Source organism: Mirounga leonina, unplaced genomic scaffold (assembly GCF_011800145.1).
Source record: "Mirounga leonina isolate KUSES-001 unplaced genomic scaffold, KU_Mleo_1.0 Mir_224, whole genome shotgun sequence".
In the NCBI taxonomy this organism is placed as follows: domain Eukaryota; kingdom Metazoa; phylum Chordata; class Mammalia; order Carnivora; family Phocidae; genus Mirounga; species Mirounga leonina.
Genome location: NW_023270615.1, coordinates 14,018,991 through 14,037,995, shown reverse-complemented (window position 1 = coordinate 14,037,995; position 19,005 = coordinate 14,018,991). Strand labels below are relative to the sequence as shown.

Genomic DNA, 19,005 nt, shown 5'->3' with positions numbered 1-19,005 from the left:
ATTGCCCAGCCTGGAGCTTGGATTAGTTCTCAATCCAGAAAGCCCCCTTGCATCTTACAGCTCACAGAGACAAGTTCCCCTTGGTTCTTATCATCTGTTTTATTTATTTATCATTTCCCAGATATTGTCTTGCTAACTGAATTATTAGTTCTCTGAGGGCAGGAACCTAAAATTTCCTTATAACCTCCAGAATGCCTGTGTGGTGTTTCACAGTGCTACGTGTTAGGGAGGGCTTGACAAGGGAGAAGGACCAGTGTGGGAATGCCTAGGAAACAGGAGGCCATTGCCAGCCCCCACTGTCCAGGTGGGAGGTTCCTAGAAAAGACTGGTCCCCCCTGATTCATTGGTCTGGACAATGGTGGACCCAGTTCTCAAAGTTTAGCCATTTGTGCAACCTACATACTTTGCTACCACATATAATTGCTCTACTACATATGTACACACACACACACACACACACTGCTAGGACTCCCCCGCCCTCATCCACTGGGGGTTCCCTACGTTGCTTTTCTGTGATCTTCAGTACTAGAAGCCTGAGACTCACCATCCTTTCCCATTTGCACCTATAACATGTGAACAGCTCAAAACTGGGCCTGCTGCTTTGCTCACCTTCCTTCACTGGGACTTTCTGAGCAAAGAGGGACATTGATATCTTCACCCACTGAGCTTTTTTCAACCTTACACACACACACACACACACACACACACACACACACGCACCCACAACATAATCTTTCTCTCCTCTCCCTCTTAATCTCCTAGGAGATGTGCATTAATGGCTAAAATCATAAGCATCACATAAAATATTAAAATTTATCAAAATATATCCCAGCATTGGGGACATCCATTTACTGAGTCACTTTGTCAGTTGGTGTTTGGGTACCAGGCGATACGCTGGACCCTGAGGATACAGCGGTCAGCAAGACTGACAGAACCCTGTCTCTCAAAGTGTGCAGCCTGAGGAGAGACCATGGCCAGCAGGCAGTCGTAACTTGGGCTATTATGCAGGGGTGCCAGAGGAGGCTGTGGGGGCATGCCGGAAGCACACAAAAATGACCCCAAAGCGGGGAGTGTGGGAGAAATAGAAGAAAAAACGTCTCCCTGAAATCTGAAAGTCTGTCAGACCTGGCCAAGGGCCATGGGTACACACAGGAGCTGAGAGGAGGGGGTGCCAGCAGGGGCAGGGCTCCGCAGGGTGGGGGTGCTCATAAGCTGCCTTCAGGAAACCGGGCTTTCTCTGGAGGACAGGGATTTGTGTATTTGCCCAGGAAGGGCACCCTGGGGACTCTGGCATACATTCCAAAGGCCTCCCCATCGTGTCATCCACCCAGCAAGAGTTCAGAACATACTCTCCGCCCAACAGAAGAAGACATGACAAAGAACAGACAAATGACGTGTGCGGTCCTCAAGAGACAAAGATTGTCCTTTGTATATCCTAGACCAGCGAGGCAGCACGGGGTCTATATTATTTTCTTTTTTAATACAATTGGAAACGCCAGTTTTGCCCCTTACAATTCCAAGCTTGTATTTTATGTAGTCGTGACCTATATTAGAGGATTTTGAAGAGTCACTGAGTGTCAAAAAAAAAAAGTCACCTCCATGTTAGAGACACGATAACGAACATGTGGAAGAGAGAGCTCTGGTATCATGAGGAAGTCGGCCGCACTCGTCTTCTGTCGGAGAAGACCTGGGTGTCGTTAAGAGGGTACCCACGTTGCGGGGTGTTATAATGGAGTCACGACTTCCCCAGTGAGCGCTGCTCTAAGTGCTTCCCTGATGTGTGTCACAGACACTTTCCCACACGGACAGAAAGATACCTGACTTACAGGGCAACTAGTAAGCACTGGCCCCCAAATAAAGCTTGTCGATCTTGATCATCGAAACACCTGAGAAAAGCCAGAGCTGAAAAACCAACATAGGCTTCAAAGAGTCATTTCTTCAGCCTGCATGTTGACATCTGCGTCATCTTCTGTCAGGCCATCGATGTCACGTCACCCAGTGCCACATGATCGTGAGCGTCATCCTTTCTCTTGGGGCTGCAGCGCTTTCTTTCCAGAAAACAAACAGTTATCCTCACTCAGCATCCCACAAAGGGGTCGGTTTCTCTGTAGGAAAATGACTTCCATAGATATTCGGGGCTGAGAGACATGGTGTTCAAAATACACGCGCAACACACACACACACACACGTTTTATTTGAGAATCCCTGAATGTGATGAACATTGTTCTCAATGTCTATGCTGTGAGCAGAGAAGAGGCAGAAAATCCCAATGTCCCAACCTTGAAAATGAAGATTAGAACATTGGGTCTTAGATTGGAAAAACTTGGGACCCTTATTCTATTTTTTTTTTCTTTGTATCTGTGGAGAGTTTCTGGTACTTCTCCAAGTTTATTCCAGGGCAGAAACGCCCACAAGTCTTTAAGCTTCTTTAATGCTGATCTGTAACCACAGCCATGCTTTATCCTCCATGGCAGATATTAGTTGGGTTACTGGCCTGTGGAATGAAACTTCTTATAAAGATATTCACTGTATTAACAGCTTCTTAAATATGCCCCCCCTCAGGGATGCCTGGGTGTCTCAGTCAGCTAAGTGGCTGCCTTCAGCTCAGGTCATCATCTCAGTGTCCTGGGATCAAGCCCCACATGGGGCTCCATGTTCAATGGGGAGTCTGCTTCTCCCTCTGCCCACCCCTTGCTTGTACTCTCTCTCAAATAAATAAATAAAATCTTTTAAAAAGAATATTCCCCCCTGATCTACTCCTCTCAGCACACATACAGGGAAATTGGTGATATTTGCTCCTTTCTTCTTACTTACCTAGTGAGTGTGAATAGCTCTATTGGGGGAAAAAAAACAGCAACAAGAAGACATTGCTGAACTGGCTTTTCTAGTCTTCTCTGATTTGTCTCTGATCTGTCTCTAATTTAAATGTCTGTGTTGTCTGCAAAACTTTTATAAGCATGATTTTCAGAGTCCAGTCTGTTTCTTGATAATGGAGGAGAATAAAGAGCTAAGCCTACGTGGCTATCTCAACTTACTACTAAGAACTTAAAAAGCCTAGTCAACTTGGATTCCTCCTCTTTCAAGCATTCTCTCATCTCATTAATCTGTAAGTCCTGTTAGCTCTACCTTCAGACACAATCAGCTTCATTTCTCCAAGCTGAGTTCACCACTGTTCCCCCCATCTCAACTACAGCAGGCCCCTAACTGTCCCCCACATTCTGCTGTCAACCCCCATCCCGTTAGCACACACAAGGCCAGGGCTCCACACCACAAGAGGGGCCCTTTAAAATGTAAATGGAGTCTCTGAGGATTTCCTGCTCCCATCCCGCCCCTGCCATGCTTGGAGTCAAGTCTAAACTCCTTTTTGTAGGCGACAAGGCCCTCTATGGTCTGGCCTTAGTCACACTCTTATCACAGCTCCTCCTTGCTTATTCTGCTCTGGCCACACTGGTTTTCTTACTATTCCTGGAAAACACCAACTCCTCTTGCCTCGGGGCGTTTGTACATGCTATTCCTGAAGGCTGAAAGGCACCTTCACCAGAACTTTACGTGACTTGTGCCTTCATTTCTGATGTCTGCTCAAATATTACCTCTTGAGAAAGGCCTTTCTCAACTACTTCCCCTAAACCCCCCACCGCCCCCAGTCTCACTCTCTTTCGTAACTCTGCTTTGTTTCTCTTCATGGATTTAGCAGTCCCTGAGATTACGCTGTCTCCTTACTGACTTGCTTACAACCCACTAGAACCGGAGCTCCCTGAGAGCAGAGACTATGTCATGCTTACAGCCCTTTACCCGCTCAGCGCTTGGGCATTGTGTGGAATGAACGGATGTGAACAGAAGGGAGGACTACGACTATGATTCCTTTATGATTTCTGGGAACGGTAACAGTAACCCTGAGCAGGTGATTGCTGTTCTTCCATCTGCACATTGTCCTCTGCGTCACCTCAGGACAAAGCAAGAGACGCTGATGTGAGCATACGCATGTCACTCCACCAGACAAACAGCTTGACTCATGGTCCAAATATCCCTTCACATCAGATTATTTTCCATGTATTTTTAGTTTTGAAGTGCAGTGGTTCTTCATTTTAAAGAGGTCTCATTCATTTCACCTCTGAATGCCAAATTAGCCATCTTTATTTTGTTCCCACATTCCAAACAAATCTACCTCATGCGGAGCCCAAGATGATGTTTTTTTAGTCGCCTTGAATTTTCAGTCAGGAAAATGAGTCATGACAATAACAAGGAAGGCTTGAGGTAAAATAGAATTCCTTTTCTTGCAGCTTCTACTTTAGTCCGTTAGCATGAAGCAACATGGAGTTCAAACTAAGCCATTATGTGATTCGGATGTATCAGTGTATTCCTTTCCTAAGGCTTTCTCTGAAACAACGGGTCAAATGGAGACAGAATTCCCAAAGTGAAAGCCCATAAGCCTTTCTAGTGTGACCTGGAAATCAACTTTATCTTTTCCCGTCTTGGGTGGGAAGCAGCTGGGGGAATGGGCCCTGAAGAAGCTGTGTATCTTTTTGCAAGTGAAGGACTGTCTGCCTGCTGGTGGTGAGGAGACCAACCAGGGAAGTGAGCAGAAACCGCAAGACTAAGTTTTTTTGCTCCTTTCTCTGAAAAATAGTCTTTGGTTGCTTTTCTGTTTAGTTGCAAGGAGAAATATCTAGGTTTTAATCATCTTCCCCAGAGTCAATGATTGGAATCATTCTTTTGAATAAGATGTTCTCCCCTCAAAAACAGAAACTGTGGTCTCTGGGCAAATATAGTATCCAACTGGACGTTAACTAGCTCCAACTGGGCAAAGGTGCCATCCACCTGGACACAAATATTGGCACCAGGGGCTCCTGGGTGGCTCAGTCGTTAAACGTCTGCCTTCGGCTCAGGTCCCAGGGTCCTGGGATCGAGTCCCGCATCGGGCTCCCTACTCGCCGGGAGGCCTGCTTCTCCCTCTCCCACTCCCTCGCTTGTGTTCCTGCTCTCTCTCTCTCTCCCTCTCTGTCAAATAAATAAATAAAATCTTAAAAAAAAATACCGGCACCAGGTTGGGAGCTAAGTCTATGGAACCTGTGGTCTGTTCAACAGAGTAATTCCTCAACAGCAATGACCAACATGTATTAAATACTTATCCTTGCGTAGGACTGGATAAGGAGCTGGAGATACAAAATGGTAGCAGACATCCAAGGACTTGATGTTCTTTTCATATAGCAGAGCCAAGAGCCCTTCTCTAATTGTGAATTTTTAATAGATGTGGTTTCCTCCAATTCATTTCTCTAACCAAATGTTGAGGCTTGTATTCAAGGGAAGGTACAGAAAATTCTTTTGTGGTTACTACCATAGTAACCTAACATCCTGAAGAGGAAAAAAAAAAAAATTACACGTAAACAGCACATGTTATTTCTGATCAAACCCCCCCCCCCCAGCTAGTTTCTTTCAAATTTATGGATTATATTGACTTTTAAGGTCTTGTTTGGCAGTGGCTTTCAAAGGCCCCTGGCCGTACTTGGCAGGAGTACTGCATCTGAAGTTAGTTCTGCAAGTTCTTCCGATGTCGTCAAGAGGCTGGTGTTCACAGTTTGAGACCATGAGAAAGACATGGAAGGGGCCATTTTTTTATATACCTGTGCCTCCCTTTCTCATGTTTGGACAAAAATAACACTCTTCCCCCTCATTCCTGTTTGGCTTTCTCGTTACACTCACTTCTGAATGTTTTTCTTTCATCTGATCCACTCTGTTGCAGAGCAGACTGAACTGTACGCCGAATAAAGAGAGTCTTCTCTTTGCCGCAGGACCATGAGTTAATCCCCTTGCTCTGACCTGCTCCAAGCTGCCCAAAGGATGATCTCATTCAGCGGGTTTTCTTTTTTATAGCAGAATTTTTGACATCAAATGTCTAAGACCACTCTGGATAAATTCTCTTCTGGTTGGTGATTTTTCTGTAAAGAGGATTTGGCAGAATCAGACTTTTCTTCCCTTTCTCCCCATCACATCAGATTCTGAAATAGACAAACAACAGAGTCACAGCCAATTCTGCAGTCAAGATATTCCAAAAAATCCCAGCTCTTGGTTAAATGTGTCCTGCATAATTCATTTCTCTGACATATCCTGGGTGTCCTCTCCCCTCCCTTTTCATTCCCATAGGGAGGGAGAGATTGTGATGCTCTCCGCCCTATTGCAGTCTATCCCAGAAAAAAAATACACTCCTTGGCCTTAGGGCATTGGTGACTTTGTTTTCTGGCCTTAGAACTGACCCCCATACCCAAGTTTAGAAAGCGTCCTCCAGAACACGCTATCCTGTTTCCCACACTCACTCATCATAACACACGTGTGAGTCTTCTGTGAGAAACTTTGGTGGTCATTTCACCTACAGCCAGCTCACAGCCCTCATTTTGTCTTGGTCTGTGGAGGCTCGGGCAATCATGTTTGAGTCTTGGTCTTGGCCAACGTGAGAAATTATTTCCAGTTAATATTGATCCAGCCTCTCGTGAGGAGAATGAAGCTCTAAGCCCTCGCAGGAGATGGATTCAGCTCTTTGACTAGTTTGGAACAGAATCCTCGGACGGACATACAGCTCTTGGCGGGCTTCGGTCCTGCCCAGATGGACAGTGTTGCAATTACCCACACTTCCCAGCGGCTGTTTCTTCATTACTGAAAGCTGGTCTTGATTGTCTCAGAAGCAGAATTCAATTTGCAGTTCCCCCAGTAACGTGCTGTGATTCATTCGGGGACAAATCTGGATTGAACTGAGTCCAAGTGTCTCTTTTGTGAGACAGAAGGGAAGTATAAGTAGATACTATAGTCACCCAGATGAGTCAGCCAGGAATTCATGAAGTGATTCATAAATCGTTATAAAGACCACTAAAGTCTACTAAAATGGAGTGCTGTCTGGCTATACAAAGTGGGGTATTATCATTGGGGGGTTTTTTTTAGATGTTAAATCAGATGTGAAATCCTTAAAACTGTGCTTTTTTTTTTAGGTTTTGAAAAGGATTCCTTTTTTCCCCCTCTGTAGTTGGCCAACGGCTAAAGCCACTTTTTATTGATTAGTTTTCACAGATGAATTTAAAAACCACCACAGTTCTTTGGGGGATAAAAAAATGCCTCCCCAAATCCACCATAGACCAGTTTGTATCCATTATTTCTACTCCCTAGCAGCAAATCAATAATATTTTTCGTGTGAATACAATGAAACGAGCTGTTCTGATGCATTCTTCTTTCTTTGGGAGGTCCATTACCCCTGTGGAAGAGAGAGGGGAGAAAAGAACTGTCCAAAGCACATATCAACCAACATTTAATCTACTTGATCACAGAAAGCCCTCTTTTCAAAGTATTAACCCCCAACACAATGCTAAACCACACAGTCCCATGCTGCTTGCTAGAACTGCTTGAATATACAGCACAAATGAAGAAAAGTAAGATATATTTATGACATGTGCTTAACCTGCAACATGGTCTATTAGCAAATATTATTTGAAGAAATACAGTTGTTAGTTGACATAGAAATACCTTGAACTTATAGACAGGAGACAGAGCTTTATTTGGAAGGAGTTATCCAGCTGGAAAGACCAAAGGTGTTAAAAAAAAAAAAAAGAAATACCAAAGGTGTAAGCCCAGCTTGGGCACGAAGACCTCTAGTACCGAACTGAACAAGTTCACCAAAGCAAACTGGGAAACTGGTTGCCAGGTTTCTTCAAGGCAGTGGATTATTGATATGCCCATCCCCACCAGCTGGTGAGAAGGTTCTAAATCTCAGATGCTTGTAGGAGTCCTCCACCGCCCTCCCTCACCCCACCCCTCCACCTTGCCTTTTGTCTCCTCTAGGGAGCATCTAACCTTATTGGGATAAAGTGATATCTGGAGAACTAGCTATGTAACTGGGCAAATCATTTCATGTCTCTGGGCCTACTTTATCTCATCCAAATAAGGCTACTCCATTGCCTTTCAGCTAGAACATGATATGATTGTATGAATTTGTGAACTCAGATACTCTGTGGGGAAACCCAATGCCAAGAAATGAGACTCTTACACAAGACCACGACTATCTGCTCTTAGAACTAGAAAATTAGCCAGATGGGCAAATGCCTTGCTTTCTTCGAGCCTTAGTTTCTATATCTGAATAGTCAAGAGAGAAAAGAGTCCTAAGATTTTTTATTTTAAGAACTCTGTAGAAATTCAAATGCGGTGCTGGAACCACAGTCTTACAGAGCTCTCAAGCACTGGGTATGTGTTCATGTCAAGGATACCTTAAGTGTACATTCCATAAACATGTGTGGATCATCTGGAAGGTGTCAGACATTGTCTAAAGTACTGTGAGATTTCTGACTTCCCAATTTAAAATGGTTCATAATCCACCCCCAGCCCTCACCTTCCATTCTTAATTTTTCTCCATAGTATTCATTTCCTCAGTACAATATATAGTTTCCTTACTTAACTTTGTTCATTGCCTTCCTCCCTTCCCCAAAATAGAAGTTCCACAGAAGCAGGGATATTTATCATGTGTTGCTCTGTCCCTGGTGATTAGAATAGGGCCACACACTGGGTCAGTGCCAATAACTATCTCCTGAATGAATAAATGAGTATGTTACCTCAGATTTTATGATCCCCAGTAAGCGCTGAGATTCTCTTTATTTTATACTTGAAATTGAGACTGGGAGAAGTCAGGGAATTTGTTCAGGATTAGCCAGCTAGCAAGGACAGAGCCAGACTCTAAGCCCAGTGAGTCTTCAGTGATATCCATCTCCTCCTGCCATTTGCAAAGTTTCTGTATATGAACCTCATCAGTTCTGTGTGTCTCAATTGGGATCTACCGTTCTGTGAAACAACCTAAGATTGTTTCTGAGTACTTCATTTACAGGAAAGATGACCTCTTTGCTTCTGGCCCACTTCACTGCAAGGTTGGAAAGCTCAGTGTGAGCCGAGGGTGGAAGCGGGTTGACAGAGGGGAAGGAGCTTAACGGACTAAATCCCCCCAAATAATAGGCATTTTCTAGGGTGTGTATAGATATATGTTTACAGAAGCCTTTTTAGGTTTATTTTTTTCCAGAAGATGTTTTTATGAGCCCTTTAAAATCTGTCCCCCCCTCCATTTTGTTTTTGTTTTGTTTTTGTGTTTTTTGGGTTTTCTGGCAGGAGGTGTGGGGAGGGGTAAAAACCACTGAACCATGGAATGGCTCACACTGAGGTTATATGTAAACTCCTCCACTAAAAGAGTACTAATGGTTGACTCAGTTCTTTGCTTTGCTTTTGTGTGAAGTGTTTCTGGAAGCAGTGATTTTTTTTTTTTTTTTTAATTTCTAGTCCGTTGTGTGCATATTTATATTAACAAAAGCTATGTTGAATGAAATCTGTGAAATGTGAACTGCAGATCAGCAGCTGGGGGATTGAGTTGGACCTAGAAAGATTTCAGACGTTCTGTCTTCTGGCTCTTGGACACTGCTGTAACTCAGAGTGAATCAGAGTGATGTCATCTTGTCCTGACATAATGGGGGATGAGATATTCCATGGGAGAAAAATTGTAAATCACTGCAACTTTGACTCAGCACCAAAATTGTTTATTTTAACATCAAAAATTTTTAATTCACTATCTTTGGATTTAAAAAAAAACCTCTGTTTTGGACGGCATATTCAGACCATATTCATTTTGGCATGTGTGTGTGTTAAAAAAGCAAGGTTGGAAAATCAGTGAGGGCACTAAGAAAATGGAGTTCTAAGGCCCCACACCCTACCCTCAGTAACAGTAAGAACATTTTATGTTTGGCTTCATGAGCTTCTGTCTTAAGTGTGTGTGTTCTTGGTTCTTTGCTTGCTTCTGGAGTGCATGGCCTCAAACCACTCAAGTTTCTCAAGTCCTTTTTTGGCTTTTTCTAAAACGTTTCTGGCATCGGTCTTGTTACGAGTGGTCAGTGACTTCTGGATACTCTCAGGGCCTTCCCTCTAACAGAGGGACGCCCCTACTTCTGCACTCCTCTCCTACCCCCCACCTCGGATTTTAATTTGCTAATTCTACTCTACTATGAGTGGGTTAACATGGAAGCAGCTTTATAGAAGTTAAATTTAAATTAGTAGAAGAGTGTGAGAGATTTTACCATAAAATACTATGTACCGTGTTTCAGCAGTAACAAAATTAAATCTAAGTACTGTATTTGAAAATCAATCACATTTATACACTCATTTCTTATGCTGGGCTTTTTAGCGCTGAATTCTTCTTTATTTCCTCGTTCCTAGCAATCATGTGGATAATTGTAATCACATCTTGTCACTTCTCATCTTTTCTCTATATGTGTAAAAGTTAACATTTTTGTATCAGTCCTTTCCTTTCCAAATCAAGGACTTCTTTAGGTGTACATTTATCTCACCTAGAATAGTTTACTTTTAAGTTTTTATTAATACTTTATATGAAGTGACACACTATATTTTTAAATTGCATTAACATCATACCATATAATCTTACTTACTTGAATAACATGGAGAAAAATCGAGTCTGAATTAGCAAAAAGCAAAATGTGGAGTCAGTCGAAGGATCAGTAGGTATATTTTACTCCCCCAGCCCAGGTCTCTGAAATAATCATTGCTAACACCTTGATGTGATACCACCACATTTTTTCCCTTTGCTCACTGTTACTATGTTATGTAATATGTGGTAGCCAAGAGGGCATGGCCAGGGTTTGGAATTTGCATGAGTGAATAGACAAGAATGATTTATAACTACCATGTAATTATATACTCTCTAGATAGATACATAGATAAATAATTTTATGTAACTATATAATCCATATATAGGTGTAGAGTCTCTTGTATGGAATTTACATTCTAGATGACTCCTAAATGGATTCTGTCCTTTTAGCTAGTTGAAATCTTCCCTTCTTTATAGCTGATAATCATAGTTCACTCGATAACCAGATCACCCCAAACTACAGAGATAAGATTTTATATTGCTGCTGGTCTTTGTCTCCTTCCCCCTCCCTGTCTACCTTTTCTTCTTCTTTTTTTTTTTTTTAAAGATTTTATTTATTTATTCATGAGAGACAGAGACAGAGAGAGAGAGAGGCAGAGGGAGAAGCAGACTTCCCGCGTAGCAGGGAGCCCGATGCGGGACTCGATCCCAGGACTCTGGGATCACGACCCGAGCCGAAGGCAGACGCTTAACCATCTGAGCCACCCAGGCGCCCTCCCATCTACCTTTTCTATCTTTGTTCATCAGACTCTTGTTTCTGAGGCAGACTCACTGGCCCGGGGCGGGGGGGGCAGGGGATTGTGAAATGGAATCCCTCTCCTCCATCAAGCCGACAATATCAGGTCAGATTTACACATACTGTGACTTGCCCCATCCACACACCTCCGGCCCTCTCAGCCCTCAACGGAAAGGAAGAGTGGCAGAAGTACCAGAGAAAAGACCGGAAAACCATCGAGAGTGCGCTGCGTCTTTTACTCCCGGATGAAAAAATACAGTCAGGAAGCAAGTCACCGGATCTTGCTGCTTGCAGTGCCAGTGACAAAGGTTGTCTTCCAATTCCAGGACCCCCCCGACTCTCCCCGGGGGTCTCCTGCCCCCAGGGCCCCGGGGGCAGGGGTGGTCGTGTGGCCTCCTTTGAGCCCTAAAGCCTGTAATCCCACAATTCCTCAGCTCCCTCCCGTGACCTCCAAGAGGGTTGCCAGACGCATTAAGGATGTGTTCCCCGAGAAAATAGCCTCCATATGAGGAATCCTGGCACGGTTTTTACTCGATGTCCTCAGGGCAGTGACAGGGTTCATCTGCGATGTGTTCTCTCAAGGCCATTCAGCTCATCTTCCAGGCAAATTCCAATTAAGATGATACACTTGGAAAATATATTTTGACCTGGCCCAGGGTACTCAGTTACTGTTCTCCTGCAGCAAAGTGAAAATAGGCATCCTAACGCAGCCAGTTTGTTTTGGCCTCCTCTGGAGACTTCTCTTCCCCACGTCCTCCTCCTCCTCAGTTCCCGCATCCCCTTCCTCCACAGCCCTCGTAGGACAGAATGCATTTAGGAATCATCTAGGGTGTAAATTCCATACTTTTTTTTTTCATCCCATGGTTCCTTCCTGGCACAACACAAGTGTAGAAGCTCTGCCCTATTAAATATTCTGATTCAGAACGGTGCAAATTGCTTTATAAACTTGACTGGTTCAGTTTCCCTTCTTACCCTCTATGGCCCTACACAAAAGCCCAGCAAAGGGAGGGGACTCGTTCTTGTGCAGTAAGCCACAGATGCCGCCGGCCACAGCTCCATGTTAGCGTCCAACAAAGCCTGTCTTTTCACTCGGCATAAGGAATAGCCAACTGAAAGCTTTCAACATCATGGGCCTTTCTGGGGACATGAAACAATTCACTGCTGATACACTTTGCTCCCCAGTTACTTTGTCACTTCATCTCACAGCACTGATGGGTTCCCTGTGCCAGCCCCCTAGTGACCTGGCATCGAGGGTCACTTTGGTGGTCTGTGGACGCTGGTAAACTTGAACACTGCTCTGCCAAGTGCACCTTGAAAGTCGCTTCAAACCCAGGGAGTTGGACCCTGCCAATGTCCCCTTACGATTAGAAGACTGGTGGACAGTTGTCAGGCTTGTGTCTCAGATTCGTTGACCAGGTCACCTTGTATTTGTCCCTCCTCAGAAACTAGCAATGGCTTCACTGTGATTAGCACATGTGACTGCAGAAATGTCCCACATGGCGTTATGGTTGTGCCCTGAGCAGCAAGCATTCTTTGCCGAGCACAGAACCCATGCAGATAGGTTCTGGGTCTCAAACCACACTTGATCTTTGAGGTTTAAATTCACTCATTCTTGGCAAAAGAAAATGTATTGTTTAAAGAGAACAGGATGAGAGAAGCTTATAATAAAGACTTGTAACACTTCTTGGACCTCAGATATGTCTCTCAGAACAAAATGTTTATGAGCTAAGTGTAAATGAATCAGAAACATAAGGATCAAATTTCCCCTAAAATGCAGACGAATTTAAAAATTAGCAGAAAAGGGGGACTGGCAAAAGATGTGCTTTGAATTTCACCAAACCCAGAGTATTTGAAATGCATTTTAAGAGGCTTGACAAACCCAAACTGTGACTACATTTTCCCTTTGTTGACTTCTTTTATCCCCTCAGTATCTCAGCTGAGAAGTCAGTGGTTAAAAATGGGAGAAAAGGTGTTCACCAATTTCTTTTGAGGGCTTTTTGTATGCTCTTATCCAGCCAGTGTGGAAATCGGAATTTGGCTTTGAAGAGTTTGTGTCTGCTCCCGCTTTTTCATGTCCTTCACGCTTCCTTTCATGCTCGTCTTCCCAGGTTTGCACCTTCTGCCCCGTCTCCTCACCACATCAGCCCCCGGAGAGTTCCAGCTCCTTCTTCAGTAATGCCGAGAACGCAGCCTCCCCACACCCAGCAGCCAGTGGGTGGGCCACACCTGAAGTCTTACCAGCCCGAAACAAACTCTTCCTTTCAACCAAATGGGATCCACGTCCATGGTAAGTGGGGAGCCGACCACCCCTTGAGTCTCGGAAAGTGATACTGTGTTGTTGCTGTCAGACAAGGGCCTTCATAACCGGCGCTGGGTCCCTCTCGTTCGGTCACACACCAGGCTTTGGCTTTTAGGACGTTGCTCTAAGATGTCACACCTCATCAGCATGAAATCTCATAGCATTTTCCTGGTGTTGGCCCTAAGCTGGTATAACTCATGACGCCCCGGAATGGTCAGCGCAAGATGATGATCCATTTACTGACCAGTGATTTAACACCTCATAGAGAGGCCCTCACAACAGCATCTTGTCTCCTAAATAATAAACAGTCACCTAAAAGGGAGCAACAGGAGGGTTTTTGCCCAGGCATACCTCCCCCTCCCCAGGGCCCCTATTCCCAGAACCTCTCCATCCTTCAAGGCCCAGGTGAAATGACACCTCCTCTCTGGAGCCTTCCCTGGTGTCCTAGCTGGATTGCATCTCTCCTGGCTCTAGTCTCTGACTGCATGTCCCCTGTGTCTCTCAGATAGCACTCTCACTCTCTCTCTACCTTGTTAAGTTACTCCTTTGTGAGGAACACTTGCCTTTCTATTAATGTGTAAGCTTCATTCTGAGGTCAGAATTTTCTGACCCGTTGTTCTTTTTCTTGGAGAACTTAGCACAGTTCTCTACATGCTAAGGTACTTGGTAAGTGCAGAGAGAAAGAAAAGGAGGAAAGGAAGGCCAGAGAAATCATGATGGTGTTCAAAATGTGAAGATCTGGCGTTGAACCCAGAACATCCATGGAGAACTAAGTTTGGCTGAATTTCTTTTCTTTATTTTCACTGATTTTGCCGACTCAGGCAGGTATCTTTGTGAACATCCATAGAAAGTTGAGTTGAGTTGTCAAATTGCATGGACTCAGACTATATGTAGCCTTTTACTTCCTGGGGGCAAAGGGGATCCTGTCCATTTAAAGGAGATTTTCAGCTCCTTCTGAAAAATAGGACTCTCCCCTGTCTGCCTCTTGCTGTTTCCCCTGAGTTTGCTCCACGTGAGTTATTACTTGATGTTAATGGGTCCCCAAATAAATCTTAATCAGTATGCCAGCTGAGTGTGAATAAGTGTGAGTGACTTCCCAAGATGGCAGAATCAGGCAGTGCTGTGGAGGTAGGTGTGGGTGAGGGCATCAGAGTAGGGGTCTGGACAGCCAAAGAGGAGTCCATGTGGACAGAGTAGTGGGCTATGGGAAGGGAAACACCTTGAGAAGCCCAGGCCACTGGCTCCAACTCCCAAGTTCCACCCATCTCTTCTCCTCTCTTCCTGAGTGCAATCACACAAACCCTCATTCCCCGACGAAATGTGGGCTCCCACCACTGTTTGGGCCTATGGTAATGGTTACTCTCTTCTGTTGGTAACCTTCTTCTTAAGCTTTAGTTATGTATTTATTCAACCAAGAAATATTTCTTGAGTTCCTACTGTATGCAAAGCAATGCATGTGTGAGAAAGACAAAGAGAGCACTCTTCCTGCCGAGAGAGCCCTCCCAACCCAGGAGAGGGGCTTCTCTCATGTGGGGGAGATCCAGGTCCCCTATGCCAGGAAGCTACCCTTACCGGCAGGGAGGAGGTAGACGAGTGTGGGCTTTCTGGAATACAGAAGAGGTCACTGATCCTACAACACACCATTTTTACCCTTCGCATTTTAACGTTGCCGAGATCTGGACATGTGTCAGTCAGTGGCATCATATGACTGGCAATGATTTCTCTCCCTGGTGCTATAAAAAATAATGGAGTATTTCAGGCAATCGTGTCATAGTTCCAATGAAAGGCCATATAACACTTTGATGACAACTGTGAAACATATTGTAAAAATTCAAAAATTAACCTACACATACACCAAAAAAATGGAAGGAAATTTTCTAAAGCATTAACAGTTTTGCTTTGTTTTGCTTTTAAATCATGACGGTAGGGATAATGGATAATTTCTTTTCTTCTTTTTCTGCTTTCTGAAGACATTTTAAAAGAGATTCTGGAATTAGCCCAATTCGATTACAAATACCAATCCACTCAACTGTGTGACTCTGAACAATTTCTGGGGGTCTCAGCTACCTTCTCTCACCAGTGGTTACGAAGAGTCCACAAGAAAAGCACGTGGCACAGCTTGGGAACTTAATATAATGCTTCTCCTTCTTCTCCCTCCCTTTTCTTTATTGGACCCTTTGAGAATGGGGATGTTTCTAGCCTTAGGGCACACATAATTCTTGGGGCAAAGTAGGCATTTAGTAAATATTTACTGAATAAATGATTGACACTCTCTCATTCAACAAATGTAAAATGAAACAAGACTACACAGAAAATGAGACCTACCCTATCATTTCGCCCTGCTTCCTGGCAAAAGGCTCCTCTCCCATATTTCTCTTTTTTAGTTGAATAATGAATATATTGTCAACTTGAATCCATTGAGTTGGGGTTTTTTTTCCTGTAACTTTTACTTCAATTGTTAAAAATTCCCATGGCCAATGAGAAACTGCTAGCAGCAGCCTAAAAATAAATACATATGACAAGCCTTTCTGGAAGAGATCGGGATGTAGTTATGCAAATTGGGAAACCATAACTTTGTTCTAGAAGATGGGCAAGTGGTTGCTGTGATGGGCACAGAGGGAGTGTCCATGCTTTAACCGCTGGGCCACTGCTAAGAATGAAGGAGTAGGGATCCACATGCAGCCTTACCTCATCCTCCCAGCATTTTGTCTGAAACTGTTTTCCTGGAACTTGCTAGGCACGAGCACTTCTCGTCAACTGCTCCTTAGGATAAAGAGCAAATTGAGCTAATATTTTTCAAGTGGGTGATACAGTGCTGGGAGCAAAGAGAGGCACAGAGACCTTCTAAATGAGTTGCAATTATTAGCAGCTTTGGTTGGACTAGTATGCTGGGTGGCGTCATACAGCATCTTAGTCACAGGGAACCTCAACCCTAATAAAACTAGAGTTTTAAAACCCTGAGAACTCTGGCGGGCTTGCTAACGTGATAGCCACAATGAAAGGAGTGTTCTGTCTTTCAAGAAGTTCATGGCTTTAATGAGCGCTGTCACCCCTATCCTCTCTCTATTCCCTGCGGTAGGTAGAGGTCAGAGAAAAATGTCATCAGTATATTTTTAGAGATGGGAGCTGAGACAGAGAAGAATACAAAATGTCTAGGCATTGCCGCCTTCTTAGCAAAGTGCACAGGCATCCTTAACAAGAGGTCCACATTTCCAAGCCACGTTCTTCATCTATGTGTTTCTGAGTCAAAGGCACACCAAAGTAAATATGTATTTACATTTTTCCATGGGGAAATATACTTGTATGTAGATGCTGTTGCTTTACACGGAGCCACGGAAGTTAGAATTCAAAGGGCTTTGGTCTTCCAGGTGAGGAAGAAAAAGACGTCCCACTGAGCTTTGCTCATGCCGTATTAATCAATAAGAGCACTTAGACTTTGTGTGCTCTGTGTGTGTGTGTTTATTTATTTACCCTCGAAGTATGCTTGACAATGTTATGTTAGTTTCAGGTGTATAACATGGTGATTTGACAATTCTGTACTTTCCTCAGTGCTCCCAGCGCTAACTATAGTCACCATCTGTTGCCATACATTATTACAATATTAATGAGTGTTTTGTAAAAGGCACACTTTGAAAAGATTAACAGTGCTGCTTTTTTGAGTCCCTCACCTAGCGAGTGACCCAGGACTAGAGCTCAGTTTTGTTGATTGTGCATCGACTTCATCCATTTATGTTGCCTTCATTAGTAAGGTGGATGAGGTGTCATTTCCTTTAATGTTTGAATGTGGATAGCATTTATGGATCTCTGTTTGGGTGGCATCTCCAAGGCAACTTCTAAGTACATTTTAGTCTTTTATTTTAGATGTAAACATAGGAACAACTCTTTCCAATCATGTAAGCTTGTTCTTCAGTCTTTTCTTTCTCTTTAGGACCATTTCTCTTGCCCGGGCAAGCTTTAGAATTTTGCCTGGATTAGTTGCCTGAGAGTTGATATTTGTACATTTTGTTATGGTACTAATGGATAATTTCTTTTTAAATGCCCTATTCATTCCAGGCTGTTAGAATGCCATGGGAATTCCTAAAACAGCATTTTCACAACCTTCCTGCTTCTGGACCCATCAAGGAGAGGCCAAGTTCAATTCAGCAAGCATTTATTGGTCACCCACTAGGTGCCAGGCAGTTATGAATGTCATTTAATCAATGCAGTGATACATGCAATAATAATAATAATAATAATAATAATGCTATCAAGAGGTACCTGGTTTATTCAGAAGAAGGTGTCATAGAAGCGTTTCTAGAGATGACTCTTGAATAGGGTTTTGAAGATAAATAGAGGAGGCTGGGAACCAGCAAGTCCAGCTCCTAGAGGGACTTGGGACCATGCTAAGTATAATCCCACTGAACGGTGAAGCCAGCCTGGTATTTTAGGAAAGTAGGCTATGACATTGTTGTAGGGAACGGAATTGGAGAGGTGGGAACGTTGCATCCTAACTGCTGGGACTATGTTGGACCACACCTGTACCACACCCACACCCAAACAGTGACTGAACAACAGTCTAGTTCACTCAGATGCTACTGTAAGTAGAGGATTGAGGTCAGAATAATGGGGAATTGTGTTCATTCACCCGCAGTCTTTTATAGGCGAGAGGAGCTGGAATAGCAAGAAAGGGAAATGAAAAAAGCCTTCAGCCTAGCTGCTACGCAGGCAGGAGCCCCTTCAACCCTCTTTAATACAGCTGAGAATGAGCAGTACCCTAAGAGCCCCTTTCCCAGAGAGGTGCATTCCTGGCCTTGCATGGCCCTCAGCTACGGGCAGATCGCGGTCTTTCCCACAAGCTGGTTCTAGCACCTGTTGCCTCAGTTCCTGCAAACCAACATTTCCAGCCGACACTTGTGTGCATTTCCAAACTACCAAGGAGCCTCTAGCCACATAGAACTGGCTGCCCAGATTCCCTCTTATGTTGGTACTGCTAGAGTTAGAAGGTTTCGTAGATTTTGAGCGGTCTGTCCCCATCCCAGGTTTTCCCAAAGAGCCTGTTATTTGCAATCCACGTTGTCCAGAGCACAAGACTTTTCCAGGTTTGTTTCTCGTGTTAGAGTGGCACTCCTGGCGTAAGGGCTCGCTCTTTTCCCGAGACAAGACTCGGGATTATTTGTTTCAGAGGGACAGGTCTGTGATTCAACAGTCTTACACAGTTCACAGCGCTCACCAGAGCACAATGTCTATCACCCAGCCACCCCATGATTGTGCAATGGTACTTTCCAGAAGAGTCTTACGGGTTACAGCCATGACTGATGTCATTTCTGGGGGTTTAAGCTAAATGTTTAAAGGTTATTTTTTTTTAAAGGCAATTGTAGAGACAATAAACAACCCCCCCCCCCCAGGAAATGTAGTCACATCAGCATAGGTAAAGTTGTGAAATACTGAAGTAGTTAAGTCTAGAAATTGCTTAGAATTTAAGCATGTGTCACAACTTCCCCCTTGAAATCTCAGGGAAGACAAATAAGATTGATTGTA

The 19,005-nt window shown here is 43.9% G+C and overlaps 1 protein-coding gene across 2 annotated transcripts in view; it reads left to right on the top strand.

Annotated features, from left to right (window-relative positions):
- Positions 1–19,005, top strand: part of GLIS3 (GLIS family zinc finger 3) — a 443,172-nt gene that overhangs the window by 402,068 nt on the left and 22,099 nt on the right. For both annotated transcript variants that reach the window (XM_035029138.1, XM_035029139.1), the window contains one exon: positions 13,298–13,476. In XM_035029138.1, coding sequence (XP_034885029.1) covers positions 13,298–13,476 — 179 coding nt within the window. The remainder of the gene's footprint in view (positions 1–13,297; positions 13,477–19,005) is intronic.